This window comes from Emys orbicularis, chromosome 7, assembly GCF_028017835.1.
Source record: "Emys orbicularis isolate rEmyOrb1 chromosome 7, rEmyOrb1.hap1, whole genome shotgun sequence".
In the NCBI taxonomy this organism is placed as follows: Eukaryota; Metazoa; Chordata; order Testudines; family Emydidae; genus Emys; species Emys orbicularis.
In genome coordinates this window covers 74776835-74793755 of record NC_088689.1, presented here as the reverse complement: position 1 = coordinate 74793755, position 16921 = coordinate 74776835, and the positions used below count along the sequence as shown (strand labels likewise).

At 48.7% G+C, this 16921-nt stretch overlaps 1 protein-coding gene across 1 annotated transcript; it reads left to right on the top strand.

Moving 5' to 3' along the window:
* The first annotated feature begins 2378 nt into the window (after nucleotides 1–2378).
* On the top strand, nucleotides 2379–16228 carry HIF1AN (hypoxia inducible factor 1 subunit alpha inhibitor). Its single transcript, XM_065407435.1, has 8 exons — nucleotides 2379–2561; nucleotides 6148–6398; nucleotides 7972–8120; nucleotides 9159–9304; nucleotides 11210–11316; nucleotides 11786–11849; nucleotides 12281–12391; nucleotides 13774–16228. The coding sequence occupies exons 1-8, from the start codon at nucleotides 2379–2381 to the stop codon at nucleotides 13816–13818; spliced, it is 1056 nt and encodes a 351-aa protein (XP_065263507.1). The 3' UTR covers nucleotides 13819–16228.
* The last annotated feature ends 693 nt before the right edge of the window (nucleotides 16229–16921 follow it).

Below are 16921 nucleotides of genomic sequence, written 5' to 3'. Positions count from 1 at the left end.
TGAGGTACCTTGATTGGGGCAGGGGGTTGGGGTGCAGGGGGGATGTGGGGGTCGGACCCTGGGAGGGAGTTTGGGTACTGGGTGTGAGCTCTGGGCTGGGGCAGGGAGTTGGGGTGTGGGAGGGGGTGAGGGCTCTGGGAGAAAGTTTGGGTGCGGGCTCTGGGCTAGGGCAGGAGGTTGGGGTATGGGAAAGGTCAGGGGGGCGGTGCGGCTCCCAAAGCGACCGGCACACCCCTCTGGCAGTGGCTCCTAGGCGGAGGGGCAGCGGGGTCTCTGAGCGCCGCTGCCCGCAGGAACCGCCCCGCTGCTCCCATTGGCCGCAGTTCCCGGCCAATGGGAGCTGCGGAGTCGGGGCAGGGGGCAATGCACGGAGAGAGACACACACACACAGAGATCCCCTGGTGGCCACAGGGACATGCTGGCTGCTTCCGGGAGTGGCGTGGAGGGAAGGAGGCAACGTGGGCAGGGAGCCACCTTAGCCCTGCTGCTGGCACGTCCCTGCGCACCCCTTGTGGGGAGGGGGACAGCGGGTCTCCTGCTGCACCACCGGCCGGGACTCAGGGGCAGGTTGTCAGATGAGATTTGTCTTGCATTTTGGGGGCCTCCTGTCATTGTGGGCCCCATGCCACTGCACTGTTTCTTTCATGGTAAATCTGCCTCTGAACCAACCTAATTCTCAATTACTGAAGGACAATCTCTACTCATTGATTATATTTTGCTTTCCACAACCAAATCTCCATACAACTTTTCATGAGTGATGTACCAGAGTATTCTAGGGTTACCATTCGTCCGGATTCCCCCCGGAATCATTTGTAAATGTCCGGACTTCTCCCCCCCCCCCCCCCCCCCCCCCCGCAGGCTAACAGGGCAGCTGGACGGATGGTGCCACTTACATGAGGCTCCGACAGCCAGAGATCACTCCCTCCCTCCCTCCCTGCATTTGCAGATGGCCTCCGGCAGTCTGGAGCTCCTGCCCCGCTCCTCCTCCCCTGCCAGCCAGCCTGCCGGGACGAGCGTGCCGGGACGAACGGCTCAGGCGGTTCCTGAGCAAGTTCACAGAGACATTAGGCGAAGGCCAACAACAAGGGGGCCAGGGGGCCGGAGAAGGGGCAGGGAGGTTTTGGATGGGGCAGTCAAGAGATGGGGGGGGGGGGTCGGGAGTTCGGGGGGGGCTTTCTGGGGGAGGGTGTGGATAAGGTTTTGGGCAGTCAGGGTACAGGTAGGGGGTAGGGTCCTGGGGGGCAGTTAGGGGGGGTCTTAGGAGGGGGCAGTTAGGGGATAAGGAACAGGGAGGCTTAGGTAGGGGGTGGGGTTCTGGAGGGCAGTTAGGAGCAGGGGTCCCAGGAGGGGGCAGTCAGGGGACAAGGAGCGAGAGGGGGGGTTGGGAGTTCTAGGGGGGGGGCTGTCAGGGGGCAGGAGTGGGGAGAGGGATCGGAGCAGTCAATGGGACAGGGAGCAGAGGGGTTTAGATGGGTCGGGAGTTCTGGGGGGGGGGCTGTCAGGGGGTGGGGAGTGGTTGGATGGGGCGTGGGAGTCCCAGGGGTCTGTCTGGGGGTGGGGGTGTGGATAAGGGTTGGAGCAGTCAGGGTACAGGTAGGGGGTAGGGTCCTAGGGGGCCAGATAGGATGGGGGGAGGGTCTCAGGAGGGGGCAGTCAGGGTACAAGAGGCAGGGAGGCTTAGGTAGGGGGTGGAGTCCTGGGGGGCAGTTGGGGGCAGTTAGGGGCAGGGGTCCCAGGAGGGGGCAGTCAGGGGACAAGGAGCGGGGGGGAGGGTTGGGGGTTCTGAGGGGGGCGGGAAGTGGGAGGGGCAGGGGCGGGGCCAGGGCGGGGCTCCTCCCGTCCTCTTTTTTGCTTGCTGAAATATGGTAACCCTAGAGTATTCAGATTCTAATATGTAAACTGTATTGTTAAATCTATTCATCTATATTCGGGTTATTGCTGATTATGTACTCTGTGTATCATCTGACTTTTAAATATTAACTTTGTGGATAATCTAAGCACTATAACCATATGTACAGATACTCTTTTCCCAATCTATGTATTATATAATTTTTTTTAACATTAGCTTTAGTAAATTTTTAAAATATCTTTGGGGATCTGGGCCTTCCTCAATTGGAGCCTTATATTATTGAATACAATCCTGAGGTACCTAACCCTCTCCCTGCTGCCTTCTCATTTTGTACCGCTGGGGGCGCTCTAGCATCTCCCCAGGGCAATTCTCCCTCCCGTGCTGCTGCGGGCGCCGCTCCCTCTCGTTGTTCCTTCTTTGGAGCCCCTCGGGCTTCTCCTCTCTATGGCTTTCTTTCTGTTTCCGGCCTCACTATGGAGGGGAAGGCGGGTGTTTCCGGTTCCGGGTTCCATTCCCGGTGTAGGCGGCGATGGCGGCGGCGGCCTCCTCCTCGTCCGCGGAGGCGGGGGGCTCCGGGGCCCGGGAGGAGGCCGAGGAGACGGCGGGGCCCGGCTGGAGCGAGTCGCAGTTCCGCCATTACACTTTCCGGACGCAGCCCATCCCCCGGCTCAGCCACAGCGACCCCCGCGCCGAGGAGCTGATCGAGAACGAGGTGCCCGGGCTGCCAGTCTGACAAGGGGCATTTAGGGGGTGAGGTGGGGAGCGCTGGGTGTGGGGAGGGTCCTGGGGGGCAAGATGGACCGTGGGGCTGCTGAGCCTCTGTCCCACCAGCCTGGGGCATCGCTCACACTGTGATGCTGTGTCAAGCTACACACCTCTGAGGGGTGCTGCACGTACACAGACATCAACAGGCAGGGACACACCCAGCTGAGTTATATGAATGCTTCTCCCAGACACTCCATGACCAACAACGCAGAGGCTCCAGCCAGTTCCCCTCAGCTCCCCAGCCTAGGACCTCAGAGCTGTACGGTCTTGCCCTGTTTCAGAGTAGCAGCCGTGTTAGTCTTGCCCTGGTTAGAAGCCTGGCCGGTATAACTTCATTACCCAGTTCGTCCCTCCCTCGATGTGAAGAGGGCACACACTAGCCTTTGTAAACTGAGCAGAGATTTACCAAGTGCTTCAACCAAAACACACTGTTTTAGGTAAAATATGACACAGATTTATTATAGAAATATAGATTTTAAGTTATTATAAATAGCTAGCATAGAGATCAAAGTTGGTCACCTAAAAAATTAAATAAATTTGCAGTCTAAGTTCTATAAACTAAACAGGATTTGAATCAAGCAGTGTCTCGCACTGACAGATAGTGTAGTTCCTCAGTTCACAGCCTGGGACTCTTCTCCAGCCAGAGTTGCCAACTTTGTGATTTGCCATTTGCCTCTGTGTGGTGTGTGTGTGTGTCTGTTGAAAACAAACACACACACTATGCCTCAGGCCCTGCTCCCACTCCACCCCTTACCCCAAGCTCCCACCCCACCTCTTCCTGCCCCTTCTCTACCCCATCCTGCCTCTTCTTGCCCCATTCCACCCCCTACCCCAAGCGCACCCTCCTCCTCCTTCCTCTCCTGCATGCCGCTGAACAGCTGATTACCATGAGCAGGAGGTGCTGTGAGAGAGGGGGAGGAGCTGCTCAGTGGGGCTGCCGGTGGGTGCTGAGCTCCCACTATTTTTGTCCTGTGGGTGTTCTGGGGCTGGAGCACCCCCGGAGTCAGTGCCTATGCCTCCAGCCCAGGACCACCCTCCCCAGTTCAAAATCTTTGTCTTCTAGACGTTTTTTCCAGGTGTTGAGTTGTGGGGGGAGTGAGGCCAAGTGATGATGTCACTTCCCCTCTTTTATAGTTTCTTCAAGCTTGCTGGAAAGATCTTTTGCTATGATGTGGGTCAAGCAGTCTCCATTGTATATGTGGTTTCTCTGACATGGTTGTTGGGAAAGTGGATTCTCTTCATTGGGCCATCGACACTTCTGGCTACTCCATTGTTGTATTTAAAAAGCTGGTTGTGGGTCTTCCCAATCTCACAACATATTTCAGTAACACACACAGAGCAAAACTTCATAACCTCACATACAATGATAGTACATATAATCCAACAGAATGTTAATGTTCAACAGATCAAGCCTTTCAAAATGATACCTCACAAGGCATAGTTTGTACAAAACATATCATTATTATATGACAATGCTGAATATGGGGGTTAAGGGTGCTACTTTGAGGTACAGAGTGCAAGGGGGGGTCACTAGGTGGTGCTGGGGGTGTGTGGGGACAAGGCCCTGGGGGTGATGGGTGGGAGGCTGGGGTGATTGGGGGGGGTGATGTGTATTTGACAAGGAGTATGTGTTTGTGTGGGGAGATCATGTGCACTGGGGGTTTCTGGTGAGCAGGTGTGAGCACCCACTGCCTCACTCTGGATGGGTTTAGCAGCCCAGGGATCTATGTGTTGTGATTAAAGGGCTCACGGGGGAAGTCTCTAAAGGCTGTGAGCACCTAGCAAGAGAGTGGGATTTCTGAAGGTGGTATATGTGATAGAACTAGGAGTAAAGGAGAGAAGATTATAGAGGAAATGTAGGTTAGGTATGGGGAAAGCTTTCTGAAGGAGAGAGAATTGGGCTGTGGGATCACCTCCCAAGAGAAGCCACTTGAGTCATTGCTATGTACAAGATCATTCACTGTAAGCAGTGCTTTAATTTCTTGTGTTGTAAACAGCAACATTAATATTGAAAGTAACTAAATTATCATTTACTTCTCACATTGGCTGTTTCCCTTTTTTCTCAATTTGGACACTGAAAAATTAATGTTTGTTTTCCCGTTTTGATTATAGTCAGCTTTTCTGTCAGTTGCTGCCCTGTTTCAGTTGCGAAAGCTTCAGGGAAAGTTAGATCTTTGTTCTGGAATGTAAATCATGAAAACTTTATTTTGTAAAGTAATGTTTTTACAAACTTGGACTTTGATGCCAAATTTGGGTGTTGTCACCAATTTGAAGACAGTACTGTAGGGACCAATCCTATACTCGTTGTCATGGTTCAAAGTAGATGGGATTTAGTAAGGCTTCCCCATCTTTAATGTCTATGAAATGATTGAGGTACATGTGGTTTCATGGAAGCAAATCCATAAGAAGGGAAGTGAGCATGCAAGTTTCAGGGCTCATCTACACTACCGCTTATGTTGATATAACTTATGTCGCTCAGAGTCTGAAAAAGCCACCTCCCCCTCCCCCCGAGTGACGTACATTATACCTATCTAAGCACCGGTGTGGACAGAGCTTTGTTGATGAAGATGTTCTCCCGCCGACATAGCTATGGCCTCTTGCGGAGGTGGCGTTGTTATGCTGATGGGAGAGTGTCTTCACCAGACGCGCTACAGTGGTGCAGCTGCATCAGTGCAGCTGCGCCAATGTAGCGCTTCTAGTGTAGACTAGCCCTTAGAAACATGGCGTGGTTCTTAGGAAGTTTGGGGAGTATGTGTGGGAAGAAGTATGGAAAAGGCTGGGGTGTCTTCAAGTAACTGTTTATGGTGTAGGGGAGATAGATGCAATTTCCCTCTAGGGAGGATTCTGACTACACCTGTGTCCATCTAGGAAATGGGATAAACTCTGCTATCTCTTTGCCTGTGCCTCAGCCTGATCTTTCTGTTGGAGGAGGATGAGACAGAGACTGGTTCCTTTCAGATTTCAGCACTGCTCCTTAACTTACCAAGGGAGCTTCTAAGGATCAATACAAATATTTCTACCTACTTTCCTGGAACAGAGCACTCTTCTTCAGCATCATTCCTAGACCCACCAGTCCAGGAATCAAACCCAAGACCACTATAAGGTGGTGTGGAGTATTCATATCCTATCTCATACTCGATGTATTATGGGGGTGTCTTATCCTTAGTACTAGCTGCTGTCCAAGTCAGAATATTGGACTAGAAAGACCATGTGGTATAACCAAATACTGTAATTTCTGTATCCTTCCCTGACATGCTTCTATGGCTTGTTTATAGAGTTGATTAGTGGCATCTGGCATTCCTTTGTGAGCGTGTCATTAGAAAGTGGTGGCTAGTTCCTAATTTTTTTTGTATTTTTGGGAGTCTGTTTATTTGGGACTTTCTTCCTCCTTCTTCCCAGACCCTGTTGCCTGATTTTCCTCCTCCCCCTTCCTACTGCTTCAGAAGGGAAACTGTATGGTTGTGATAATGAGTTATTTATCTCCCAGTTTCTCCAGAAATCCTTGAACCAATGTGCTTTCTTTTGCTATCTAGGAGCCAGTGGTCCTGACAGATACAAACTTGGTGTATCCCGCCCTGAAGTGGAACCTGGACTACCTCCAGGAGAACATTGGCAATGGGGACTTCTCAGTGTATAGCGCCAGCACATACAAGTTTTTGTACTATGATGAGAAGAAAATGGCCAATTTCAAGAACTTCAAGCCCAAGTCGAACAGGGAAGAGATGAAGTTTAGTGAGTTTGTGGAGAGACTCCAGGAAATACAGCAGCAAGGGAGTGGTGAGAGGTAGGTGATACTTGGAAAGCTCTCCAGTTGTACAGGTTTAATTGGGTGATAGGTTGAGGTTTAGGCATTGAAAATGATTTGAGAGCGCATTTGGACCTGCTTTTTTTCATCTTCACAATGATTTCTCCTCCTCAGATTCAGTGTTGGAGGAGGGTGGTCTCAGGTGTGCTAGGGTTGGTCATCCACTTGTTAAATGTAGACAGACATCTTTGAAACACTTATCACAGAATTTTTCAGTGTTTGCCTGATTGGACTTTCATGTTCTTTGGCGGGAATAAAGTGCTGGTGAAAGATGCTTTGCTTGGCAGCACTGAAGGCTAAAGGCCATGATCCCTAGAAAAGTCACCCACTGGCAATCCAACTTTTCCCATGCTGCCCCACCAATGTATGCCAGCTCTGACTTGGCAGATAGGAATGGTGTTCAGTCTCTATTGTACATTGCATGGCCTCTCTTCTGAGACTGCTAGCAACGATGCAAATTAGTGGCAGTTGTGCTGGCAATATTTATGTGGATGCTTATCCACTAGCAACTAGACTTATCCCAGCAGCTGCTTTCAACAGGCCACCAAGCAGTCACTGGATGGTAACATGGATGCTATTAACCTTGGCCGAGTTTGAACCAGCTATATACTACCCAATGGCTCTGTATCCCATTACCAGTTTTCAGAGCCATTCAGTTCCCCCTCAGGTTCTGGCATACCATCTGAAAGGGAAAAACCTATCACAGAACTTAAGCAGCTTTGCTGGTGAATATGGGTATAGGGTGTCTAATGCATGCACTGCTGAGATTGCAGTGACAGAGTCTCTGATAGTTTGGTCCCCTACAACTAAAGGCACCTTGGTGTCTGACCAGCTGAGATCTGAGGTTGATGTGCTATATTCCATCACAGACATTCTCCCACAGAAACTTTTAATCAGAGAGGCCCCTCTGGTGGTTAGTGACTGAAAGTAAGTGGACGAGTAAATTTGAGGGATATTGATTAACTTTGCTTGATTGTACAGTCGCTTGCTTGATGATAGATTGGGATTTAAGCTTCCTTCTCCTGCTGCACTTGCTGGTTAGTGTTTCTTCTAGCCATTCCTCTGAGATCTCAGAATTTTGTTTTGGATTGCTCCAAAGCCCCACTCATACCAAAATCCTTACTCAACCGATTACTGTTTGACCTAAATTAGATTTAATTTCCTCCTATGGTGGGAAATTCTGCAGGTGAAGTTTGATCCCTCAGGTTTTTGGAACTTTTTCCTTTCCACAGACACCTACATTTCTTGTAGTTTTCCTTGCCACTGTTGTTGGTGACAGAGTAGAATTTCTGAAAGAACTAGAGCTCCCTCTTCTGCACAGAAAGCTGAGTGGGACATGTAATTCTCCAGGCAGTTTCTGAGGTTAACTTGTGATATTGGTCTTCTCTTCACATGTTCCACATACATGAAATCCACGCTGTTAGTGTGGAGAGTGTGTGTATGTGTGTGTGTGGGGGGAAGACAGGGAAAGACATCTCTGTAAGGGTGGATGAGAAGATGCCTGTGTATCCACATGTATGCTTAACACTAATTTTTCCCCTGGGAAATACAGGTTGTATCTGCAGCAGACCCTGAATGACACGGTTGGAAGGAAGATTGTGGTGGATTTCCTGGGCTTTAACTGGAACTGGATTAACAAGCAGCAAGGGAAGCGTGGCTGGGGGCAACTGACTTCCAACTTGCTGCTTATCGGCATGGAAGGTAAGCAACCAGTGTTGATTCTGAAGGGACTGAGGGAGACTTGGCTAATTCTGGTGAATTTCAACACTGGGGGTCACTTTCAGCTGAACTTACCACTTGTTTGCAGAGTGTCTCTGAAGCAGCACAGGTAGCTTTAAGGGGGGCTCCTTGTACACACAATCTATAATTTGTCTTATGTGGAGAGAGGGTCAGGAGAGTATCCCTCTGCTTGTAGTTGCTGGAAGATAAATTTCTATGTGTCTAATTACTCCCTGAAGTGTCAACTCTGATACAGCCAAGAGTTGTGCAGTGTGTTTTGAACTAATAGTTGACGTAGCCACCCCTGTTTCTTACTTGAGCACTTTACAGAAGCAATATCTCAGAGTGGTGTCCAGGGTTTGTTTTAAGGGCTAGTTGACTCTGAAGTCTAACCGAAAGAATGAGTCTTGTTACTTTGACCAGCAGTGAGATAGTTATCAGAGAAAGGGGAGGGACAGTTATGTTATGAAGACCTGCTGTGCGGGAACTCTCATTTGGCATCTCATGGTAGTGGAAAGAAATTTGTGAGCAAAGCATGCAAATGTACCACTATCTTCCCCTCCCATAGAAACAGCCCCTCAAGGCCCTTTTTAGAGAGGGCTGTTTCTATGCCATGTTTTCATCTTACTTCCTCCAGACATCAAGGTTCTTAAATTATTGGGTTTTCTTAAAAACAAGTTCTTTCCCACTCTTGTATTCAAACAGCTGAGCAGGTTTTCTTAAAACGTTCCATAAATGTTACCTTCAGTCTGAGACCAAATTGGAAAAACTCATCCTGAAAAGTGAGAGTTGGGAGCAACTGAGAATGGGGGTTAAAATGGAAACTGTTCTGTAACTTTAACTCTAGCAGTTGCTAGCCCTACTGTAATGCGTGGTTTGTAAAGTGCTTTAGGATCCTTTCCTCCATATAGTTCTATAGACATGTATGGCAGTTTGTTGTTGCCCCAGTGAGGCCTATAACCTGTTCCTTTGCCCAAGCCTTTAAAGTATATGTGAGAGATTATCAGTCTCTTTCTGCAGGGAATGTGACACCAGCTCACTATGATGAGCAGCAGAACTTCTTCGCTCAGATTAAGGGCTACAAGCGGTGTATCCTGTTCCCTCCAGATCAGTTTGAATGCCTCTACCCTTACCCTGTGCACCATCCATGTGACAGGCAGAGCCAGGTGAGAATAAGATTTATAGTAAACTGGATTTACAGTAACTCTTCACTTAAAGTCGTCCCAGTTAATGTTGTTACGTTGCTGATCAATTAGGGAACATGCTCGTTTAAAGTTATACAATGCTCCCTGCTTTGTCCACTGCTTGCAGGAAGAGCAGCCCGTTGCAGCTAGCTGGTGGGGCCTTGTAACCAGGGTGGACTGGCAACCCCCCATCAGCTCCCCGCTCCCCTAAGTCCCCTGTGCTGCAGCCGCCCAGCAGGCTAGCAATCGGCAGTTCAGCTGTCCCGCCTCCCACTGCCATGTGCTGCTCCTGCCCTCTGTCTTGGAGCTGCTCCCAGAGACTCCTGCTTGCTGTGAAGGGGGGGGGGGGACGGCTAATGTCAGGGTGTCCCCCTGCACCCCGCTTACCCCTTCTCCATATAGAGCAGGGAGGGGACACAGACGGAGAGAGACAGAGAGAGCTTGGTGTCTCAACTTCCTGATCCACTTAAAAAGACAATGCACTTAAGAGTGGGTCAGCTTACTTAAAGGGGCTGTGTTCATCTCTCTCTCTCTCTCTCTCCCACACACAAGGTGTGTGTCTGTCTGCTATGCTGTCTCCCCTCCCTCCTGTTCATGCTGCCTTGATGAGAGGCTATGTTAACAACAATGTGTTATCCCTTGAGGGCTCAGCCGAGTGCTAGTTCATCATTTAGCAGCAAGGCATTCCCTGGAAAATATCCCTCCCTCTTACACCCTCTAACTTCACCACCTCAACCAAGCTTCACAATCATCATAGCTGTGAACAGTATTAAATTGTTTGTTTAAAACGTGTGCTGTGTGTATATCTATATAATATATAGTTTTTTGTCTGGTGAAAAAAATTTCCCTGGAACCTAACCCCCCCTATTTACATTAATTCTTATGGGGAAATTGGATTCGCTTAACATCGTTTCGCTTAAAGTCGCATTTTTCAGGAACATAACTACAATGTTAAGCAAGGAGTTACTGTATTCCCTACTACACACCAAAAAAGCACATGCATAAAAATCACTAGCTCCATGGGGGATATGCCAGTATCAGTAAAATGTACCAGTCCCTGTCCTGGTGCTGAGCCATTAGAGTACCCACACTAGTTGTTACCTTTGGTATCAATATGTGTTGTTGGAAAATGGGCCTCTGTTGTGCATCAGAGTTATGAATTAGACTTCTTTAGTGTCACTGTGAGGCCATATGTTTTAGTGGTTGGAGCCGACAGAGCTCTAGTTCTGAGTAGGGCACGTCAGACTCAGTGCCTCAGTTTTCCCAGCTTCTGTCTAGCACACTGGTGTTACGAAGCTGAATGTTGGCGGTACCTTGAGATGCTGTAGAAATGCCAAGTGTTGTTCACTGTGCTTTGGGTGTTTGAGTGATGCATTTATCAGCCACAGAACATAACTCTTCTGGAATGGTACCAGTATTATTATTTTGTTTGCTTTGGTCCAAAGAAGTTTTTCTTTGAGTCATAAGCATTTCCTACTGAAGGGAAATAGCAGGGACATTGCTTCCTCTCTTGTACCTTTCCCTCCTCCCCTCTTTCTTTTAATGATTTAACAAGACACACATTCCAAGAGATCAGAGGGTAGCCGTATTAGTCTGTATCCACAAAAACAACAAGGAATCCGGTGGCACCTTAAAGACTAACAGTTATCTGTTAGTCTTAAGGTGCCACCAGACTCCTTGTTATATTCCAAGAGAGCTACTTGATGCAGATGTGCCTTGGGCTGTGCTGCAGGAATTGGAAGTGTGTGTGACTGGTACGCTGTATAGGAATGTAGCTGCTGCACAGGACTGATCTGCAATAGAGGCTGCTGTCGGAGCAGAGTGCACTCCTGAATTTCCGGCCTCTGGCTGATCAGTGCTGTATCCTTGTCTCTCTTGATCTGCTAGGTGGACTTTGACAATCCTGACTATGAGAAGTTTCCCAATTTCCAGAACGTGGTTGGCTATGAGACAGTGGTAGGCCCGGGTGATGTGCTCTACATCCCTATGTACTGGTAAGGAGGATCCAATGAGCTGGGAGAAGTGGGGAAGGGATTTAGACAGAAAGGGTGGTCTTTTAGTTAAAGCATTGCACTGGGATTCAGGAGATCTCCGCTCCTATTTCTGGCCAAGCTACAGAATTGTAGTGAGATCTTGGACAAGTCTTAACCACTCCGTGCCTCAGTTTCCCATCTGTGAAATGGGAGTAATAATATCTGCTACCTCTGAATGTTGAGGATAAATCTGTTAATGTGCATGAGGCATTCGCATACTACAGTGAGTTGTGCTCTAGCAATACACATTTAAATAACTAAGGGGAGTTGTTCAAGGGATTGTGCTGGTGACTGAGTGACATGCCAAGGTGCCTCTCCTGCACTCTGGCCTGCATCCAACAGGTCTGTCTGTGTAGCTCTTTTTTTTTTTTTTTTTTTTTTTTTTTTTTTTAATATAGTAACTCGCCCATTTTGTATGGTTTCCATGCAGGTGGCATCACATTGAGTCTCTGCTGAATGGGGGAACCACCATCACTGTGAACTTCTGGTACAAGGTAAGCACATGTCCATCTGCACTCCTGTGGCAGCCCATTATTCAGTAGGATTCCCACTGTCTCGGTGGCACCCCAGCATGAAGACAGGATGTCAGACTTTGCCAAGCATGGAGAACTTTACTGCCTGAATCATAGAAATGTAGGGCTGGAGGGGACCTCAAGGGGTTATCTAGTCCACCCCCCTGTGCTGAGGCAGGATTAAGTATGCCTAGATTGGACTGTCCCTGACGTGTATTCTTCTAACCTGTTCTTATATACAAGATTAAGGACTTGTCACTAGCAAAAAGCTGGTTTCTTCCCCTGGGGCATGGGGGTATTGCAGTTGAATAGCCAGGGTGCTTGGGTGTGAGTTGCATTGTTTGCTAAGATTGGGGTAAGGCTGAGGCATTTCAGGAAGGACACAATGAGGTGTTCTTTCTTTTTACTTTCAGGGTGCGCCCACCCCAAAGAGAATTGAGTATCCCTTAAAGGCTCATCAGAAAGTGGCGATAATGAGGAACATTGAGAAGATGCTGGGAGAGGCCCTGGGAAACCCACAAGAGGTAAAGTAAAAGCTAGAGATGCTGTCACCGCCATTGAAATGTCCAAGTGTGGACTGCAGAACTCTGGATCCCAGCAAACCATCTGAGGCTGCCTGTGATATTAATGGGGATGGGTGACACAGCACTAGTGGCAATTCTTCATCTTCTACCCTTATAGTCCTTGGGGCCACAAAAGGCTGAGATCCTCAAATTACAGTGCTTGGGCTGATGAGTACAACCCCGTGGCATAGTGTAAAAATTGGGAAATAGCGCAAGCTATGGGGCGCAGAGACTATTTGGTTGTAGATGCTGGCAGAAAAGCATGCTGGTCAGAGGGACTAATGACAACATTAAGTGTGATATTTCAGGAGCAGGGAGAGTGATAAATAAATGCTCCATAATCAGTTTTTTGGTGAGATACACTTTTCCCCCCCCCCCCTCTGGCGGATTGAGAGAGATTTGACCTCAGAACTGACTCATTTTGAATACCACCTTGCTCCCCCCCTCCCCCCCCCCCTTGAGTCCCAATATGATTTTTACCAGCTGGCATCTCATGACCCAGTGGATTAAATTGGGAATCAGAATCTGGTTTTGAAGGGCTGTTATCTCTTTGGAGGTTGAAATACTAGGTGCTGAATACAAATGTTTTCATGGCCAATAAACCCTTCCAAGCACTGGTCCTGGACCACTGATTAGTGCAAGAACATTTCAATCTCTGTATAATGTCAACAAATGTTCTTTATCCGATTTGCCTGCTATCTGGATGATTCAAAGAAAAATGCCTTTCATTACTAACACATGAGAGATTCCTTCCCTAGCTAGTCACAGGGAATGCTGAGGAATAGGAGCAGCCTCAACTGCAGGCCAAACCTTAGGATTGAGGGACAAGTATTGTCTTCGCTTTCTATAATGCTTGTGATTTTAAGTGACCCCCAGAGTACCTTACTGGTGATACAGAGGAAATGCTCCTCCACTCCAAAATAAAGCAGTCCCTGTTCAGTGTGGCATAAGATTAGAACAGGAAGTGAAGAAAACTGTATCCAGTTGAAACTGCAGGTGGGATTTTGTGTAGGAAAGTTGCCACTACTGGCCCGGACACTGTGTTTAACTCTTGTGGAAGATGCTAGGGGATCTTTAATAACCATAAGCGATCAAGACTCATTTGACATCTCCTCTGAATCATACCAGGAGATTGGTTCACTGCTAACTGGGCAGAATAACCAGCTCCACTTCTGCCCAATCTGTGTTTCTCTGAGATCCCCTTCTCTGGCCTGGCCCGGCCTGGCCCAGCTTAGCTTGTGGGAGTTGATGGGATAACAGCTTGAGGTAGTCAGGCGGCAGGCTGTGCTGCCCTTGTTGCTGTGCACTTGCCATGGCTAACAATATGTTTTTGCCCTGAACAGGTGGGTCCCCTGTTGAACATGATGATTAAGGGTCGGTATGACTAGTCCCTGGCCACCTGGGTGACTGACGGTGGAGCTGCTTCGTTCACGAGTAATGGAAGATACTGAGCGCTAGTATTGCACGCAGCACTTAAGACTGATGGGCTCCTGGCCCATCTTTGTCCCGTTCCACAACAATTAAGGGGACTACTGGAACTGCAAAACCATTAGCCCACATCCTTCCCCCTTCCCTCACTGTCATCCAACTGAATCTCCCAAGAAAGAACCTGCACTTAGTGAGCAAGAATCCAGCTTCCAATAAGTGTGTGTTTCCCCTGTCTGCCGAGACGAGGAATGTGGCGTCTGGCACTCGAATGCTTTCCTTCTTTGGATTTTAATTTAAAGTGTTGAAAGAACAGTTTGGAAGGGAGCCAGGAGTGGTCTTGTTTCCTCAGGCCCAGTGGCTGGGTTTCTGTGATGGTGCTGGCAGTGGACGCAGTACCCCTGAAATCTGGGACAGTCAGTCTGGATAGCAGGAAGCCTTAGGTTCCATGATCCTGTTGTGTTAGAGGTCTTGTCCTTGCTGGGTCCTGGCACCGTCGGACAGCAGGAATGAGCATGTGATGACTTGTTTGAGGAGAAACTGGAAAGATGGTTTGGAAACCCCCCAGCCCCCCACCAAGATGCAGTGCTCAGGGTATTGGGAGCTTGGTACCTAGCAGGGTGATCAAGTTGAATCCATACAGTGTGTGTGCACACAACACCACCCTTTGAGTCCTGCCTCTGTCAGATGGGTCACAGGAAACCTCCTCTCTCCCATTCACAGCAGAGCTCTTTGAGGAGTGAAGGTCTCCCTCTTTTCTCTAAAGCTGCAGCATGGTTAGAAGTGGATGTAACATGGTGAGGGAGACAGAGATTACGAGGGCACTCACCAAGTCTCCCATGATGAAGCCATGTCAAAATTGATCTCCTGGGGCCCTGAGACTGATGAATGCCCAGTTAAAATCAGCTTCCCTTTTCTCCACCGGGGGGTGCCGGCTTCCTGGACAAAACACAGAAAGTGCCCTTTACTGATTAACTCTGTGTGTTATGTTGTGAGGCTGTTGTGTTGCTCCCTTCCTTGTATGGTCACGTGAGGAGGTGGGGAGACTCTGTTTCATACCTGTGTTCATTTTGTTTGAATCCTTTGTGTTCTCATACTTGGCACAGAAGTTTTCAGAATGAGAAGAGAGAGGCTACAGGAGCAGCAGAACTTCCTTTTAGAGTCCTGGCAATCGCCCTGAAAAACCAGCATGCCTTCCTAGTCCTTTTCCCTGCAGAGCCTTCCAAACTCACATGGAGCCTTGCCTTGCCTTGCACTGCTCTGCTGTTCCTGGGTGGGAAACTTGTGTACTGAACACGATTGTAATTGATCATCAAGATTAGCGAAGCTGGCTTGGATTCCATCTAATTCACCCTGCTGACCAGTGAAGGCTGTTCTTTTCACTATGTTTCCTAGTGCTTTGTCTCCTTGCCTGTTTAGGGCTGATTGTGACGTTTGGGTTTCTGTGAAGTGTGTAGCCCAGGGAGGAGATGTCGTTTGGGAAACAGAATGATATCCATGGCTTGCCATGTCCCATCTTGTGCTGGGACAACTCTTGTACCGTTTACTGTGAACTTCTCTTATGCAGGAATAGAAGAAAGACTCAGCAAAACTGAGTTGTTGGACAGCATCTGGATGGAGCTTCAGTGTCTAGCTGTTGACCATCGCTATTTGTGGCTCTGGTACCAAGAGAGGTGCTATGGGACAAAGCAGGAGTCTTGTTACCAAAAACCCCTGTGTCCCTGACTTAGCAGTATGTAACCAAGGTCAAAGAGAGCAGCAGGAGATAAACTTCCTCTCCGGAGCACTGTCTAGATCAGAATGAAGGTCACTCAGCTGGATGCGTGTCAACGCTCAGCCTTGGGGGAGGGGGAAAGGTCCCTCTTCTGCCTTTGGCTGAAAGTGAAGCCTTCCCAAGAGTTGTTGGTGTGTGCAGTGTCTCTGCCCTTGGTTGGAAGACACTCAACTGGAATCTCACCTGCGTGCCAATGTTGGGAGCACAGCAGTCTCAGACAGTGTTCTGAGCAGCTCGTTGGGCACCACCAGCTCCTGAAGCCCAGGCTGGGAGTTCCAAGGGGCTCATGAAGGGAGAGGATGGTATATCTGGAACCTTGGGACCCTTTTTTCTTTATTTGCCAAAGGTCTAACTTTGAAGTGTCAGAACAGTTTTTGCTGCACTTGACTGGCATGAAAGCTCAGTTTACAATGCACTGATGGACTCTTTTCCCCCCCCCCCCCCCCTTTCCACCCTGTGCTTTCAGTGCCCCTGCCATGGTCTTGGAAAGCTATGTATGTATGTGTGTGAGAGAAACACATGGTACCTTCTGAAATGTAGTTCTTAAATACAACCAATGTTGAACAACAGAAGTGTGTGGCTTTTATTCTGTATGAGTGCTGCTCCCTAAAGGAGAACGCCCGCAGGGAGGCATCTAATCAGGACTCCTGTGGGAAGCAACATGGAGCTGTCCACCCAGGCTGGTTGCAGATGGAGGTTAGAACTCAGGACTCTTTCACTTCAAATTGTTTGAATGAATTCAGCGCAGGTGAAAGCTGCCTGATTGACAGCCCTAGCCTCTGACATCCTTTATCCCCAGAGCAGGTGTATCAGGAGTAATAGCAGTGCAAGCTGTGAACACTGCCCCTCAAGCAGCCTTCCCTTGATCTGAAGGAACCATGCCTCTAAGAGTGAGAAGGGAGTCGAGTATATGGCTGATTCAATCCTTGACCTCTGAGAGCACTGTCAAGTATAAATTGGTCCCCTTTGATTTATGGCCTTCAATATAGATTCTTGTCCTTTGGCAACAAGCATGAGAACTTTTCCCAGAGACCACCCAGTCACTGTCAGGTAGTCATGACTGTCAGTCAGCACCAGCATGTGCTGGAGATGCAGGCGCTGCATAAAGATGAAAAGCTGCATATCCCATTATCAGTCCCCTGAGCCATCTCATCCCCATTGGTGCAATCAGCCAATTCCTCACTTTATTTGGTAAGCAGCAGATCTGCACCTGGAGGTCCAGGTTAGTATTTGTCTGTGGGAGCTTGCCTGCACATGCTTCAGGTGTGCATCAACGCCTATGGGTGTTGCCT

Bases quoted from the DNA above. Each gene is read 5' to 3' on its own strand.
- HIF1AN (XM_065407435.1), top strand. From the start codon at position 2,379: ATGGCGGCGGCGGCCTCCTCCTCGTCCGCGGAGGCGGGGGGCTCCGGG. The intron at 9,305-11,209 runs GTGAGAATAAGA...TTGATCTGCTAG, and splicing joins CATGTGACAGGCAGAGCCAG to GTGGACTTTGACAATCCTGA. The intron at 11,850-12,280 runs GTAAGCACATGT...TTTTACTTTCAG, and splicing joins CTGTGAACTTCTGGTACAAG to GGTGCGCCCACCCCAAAGAG.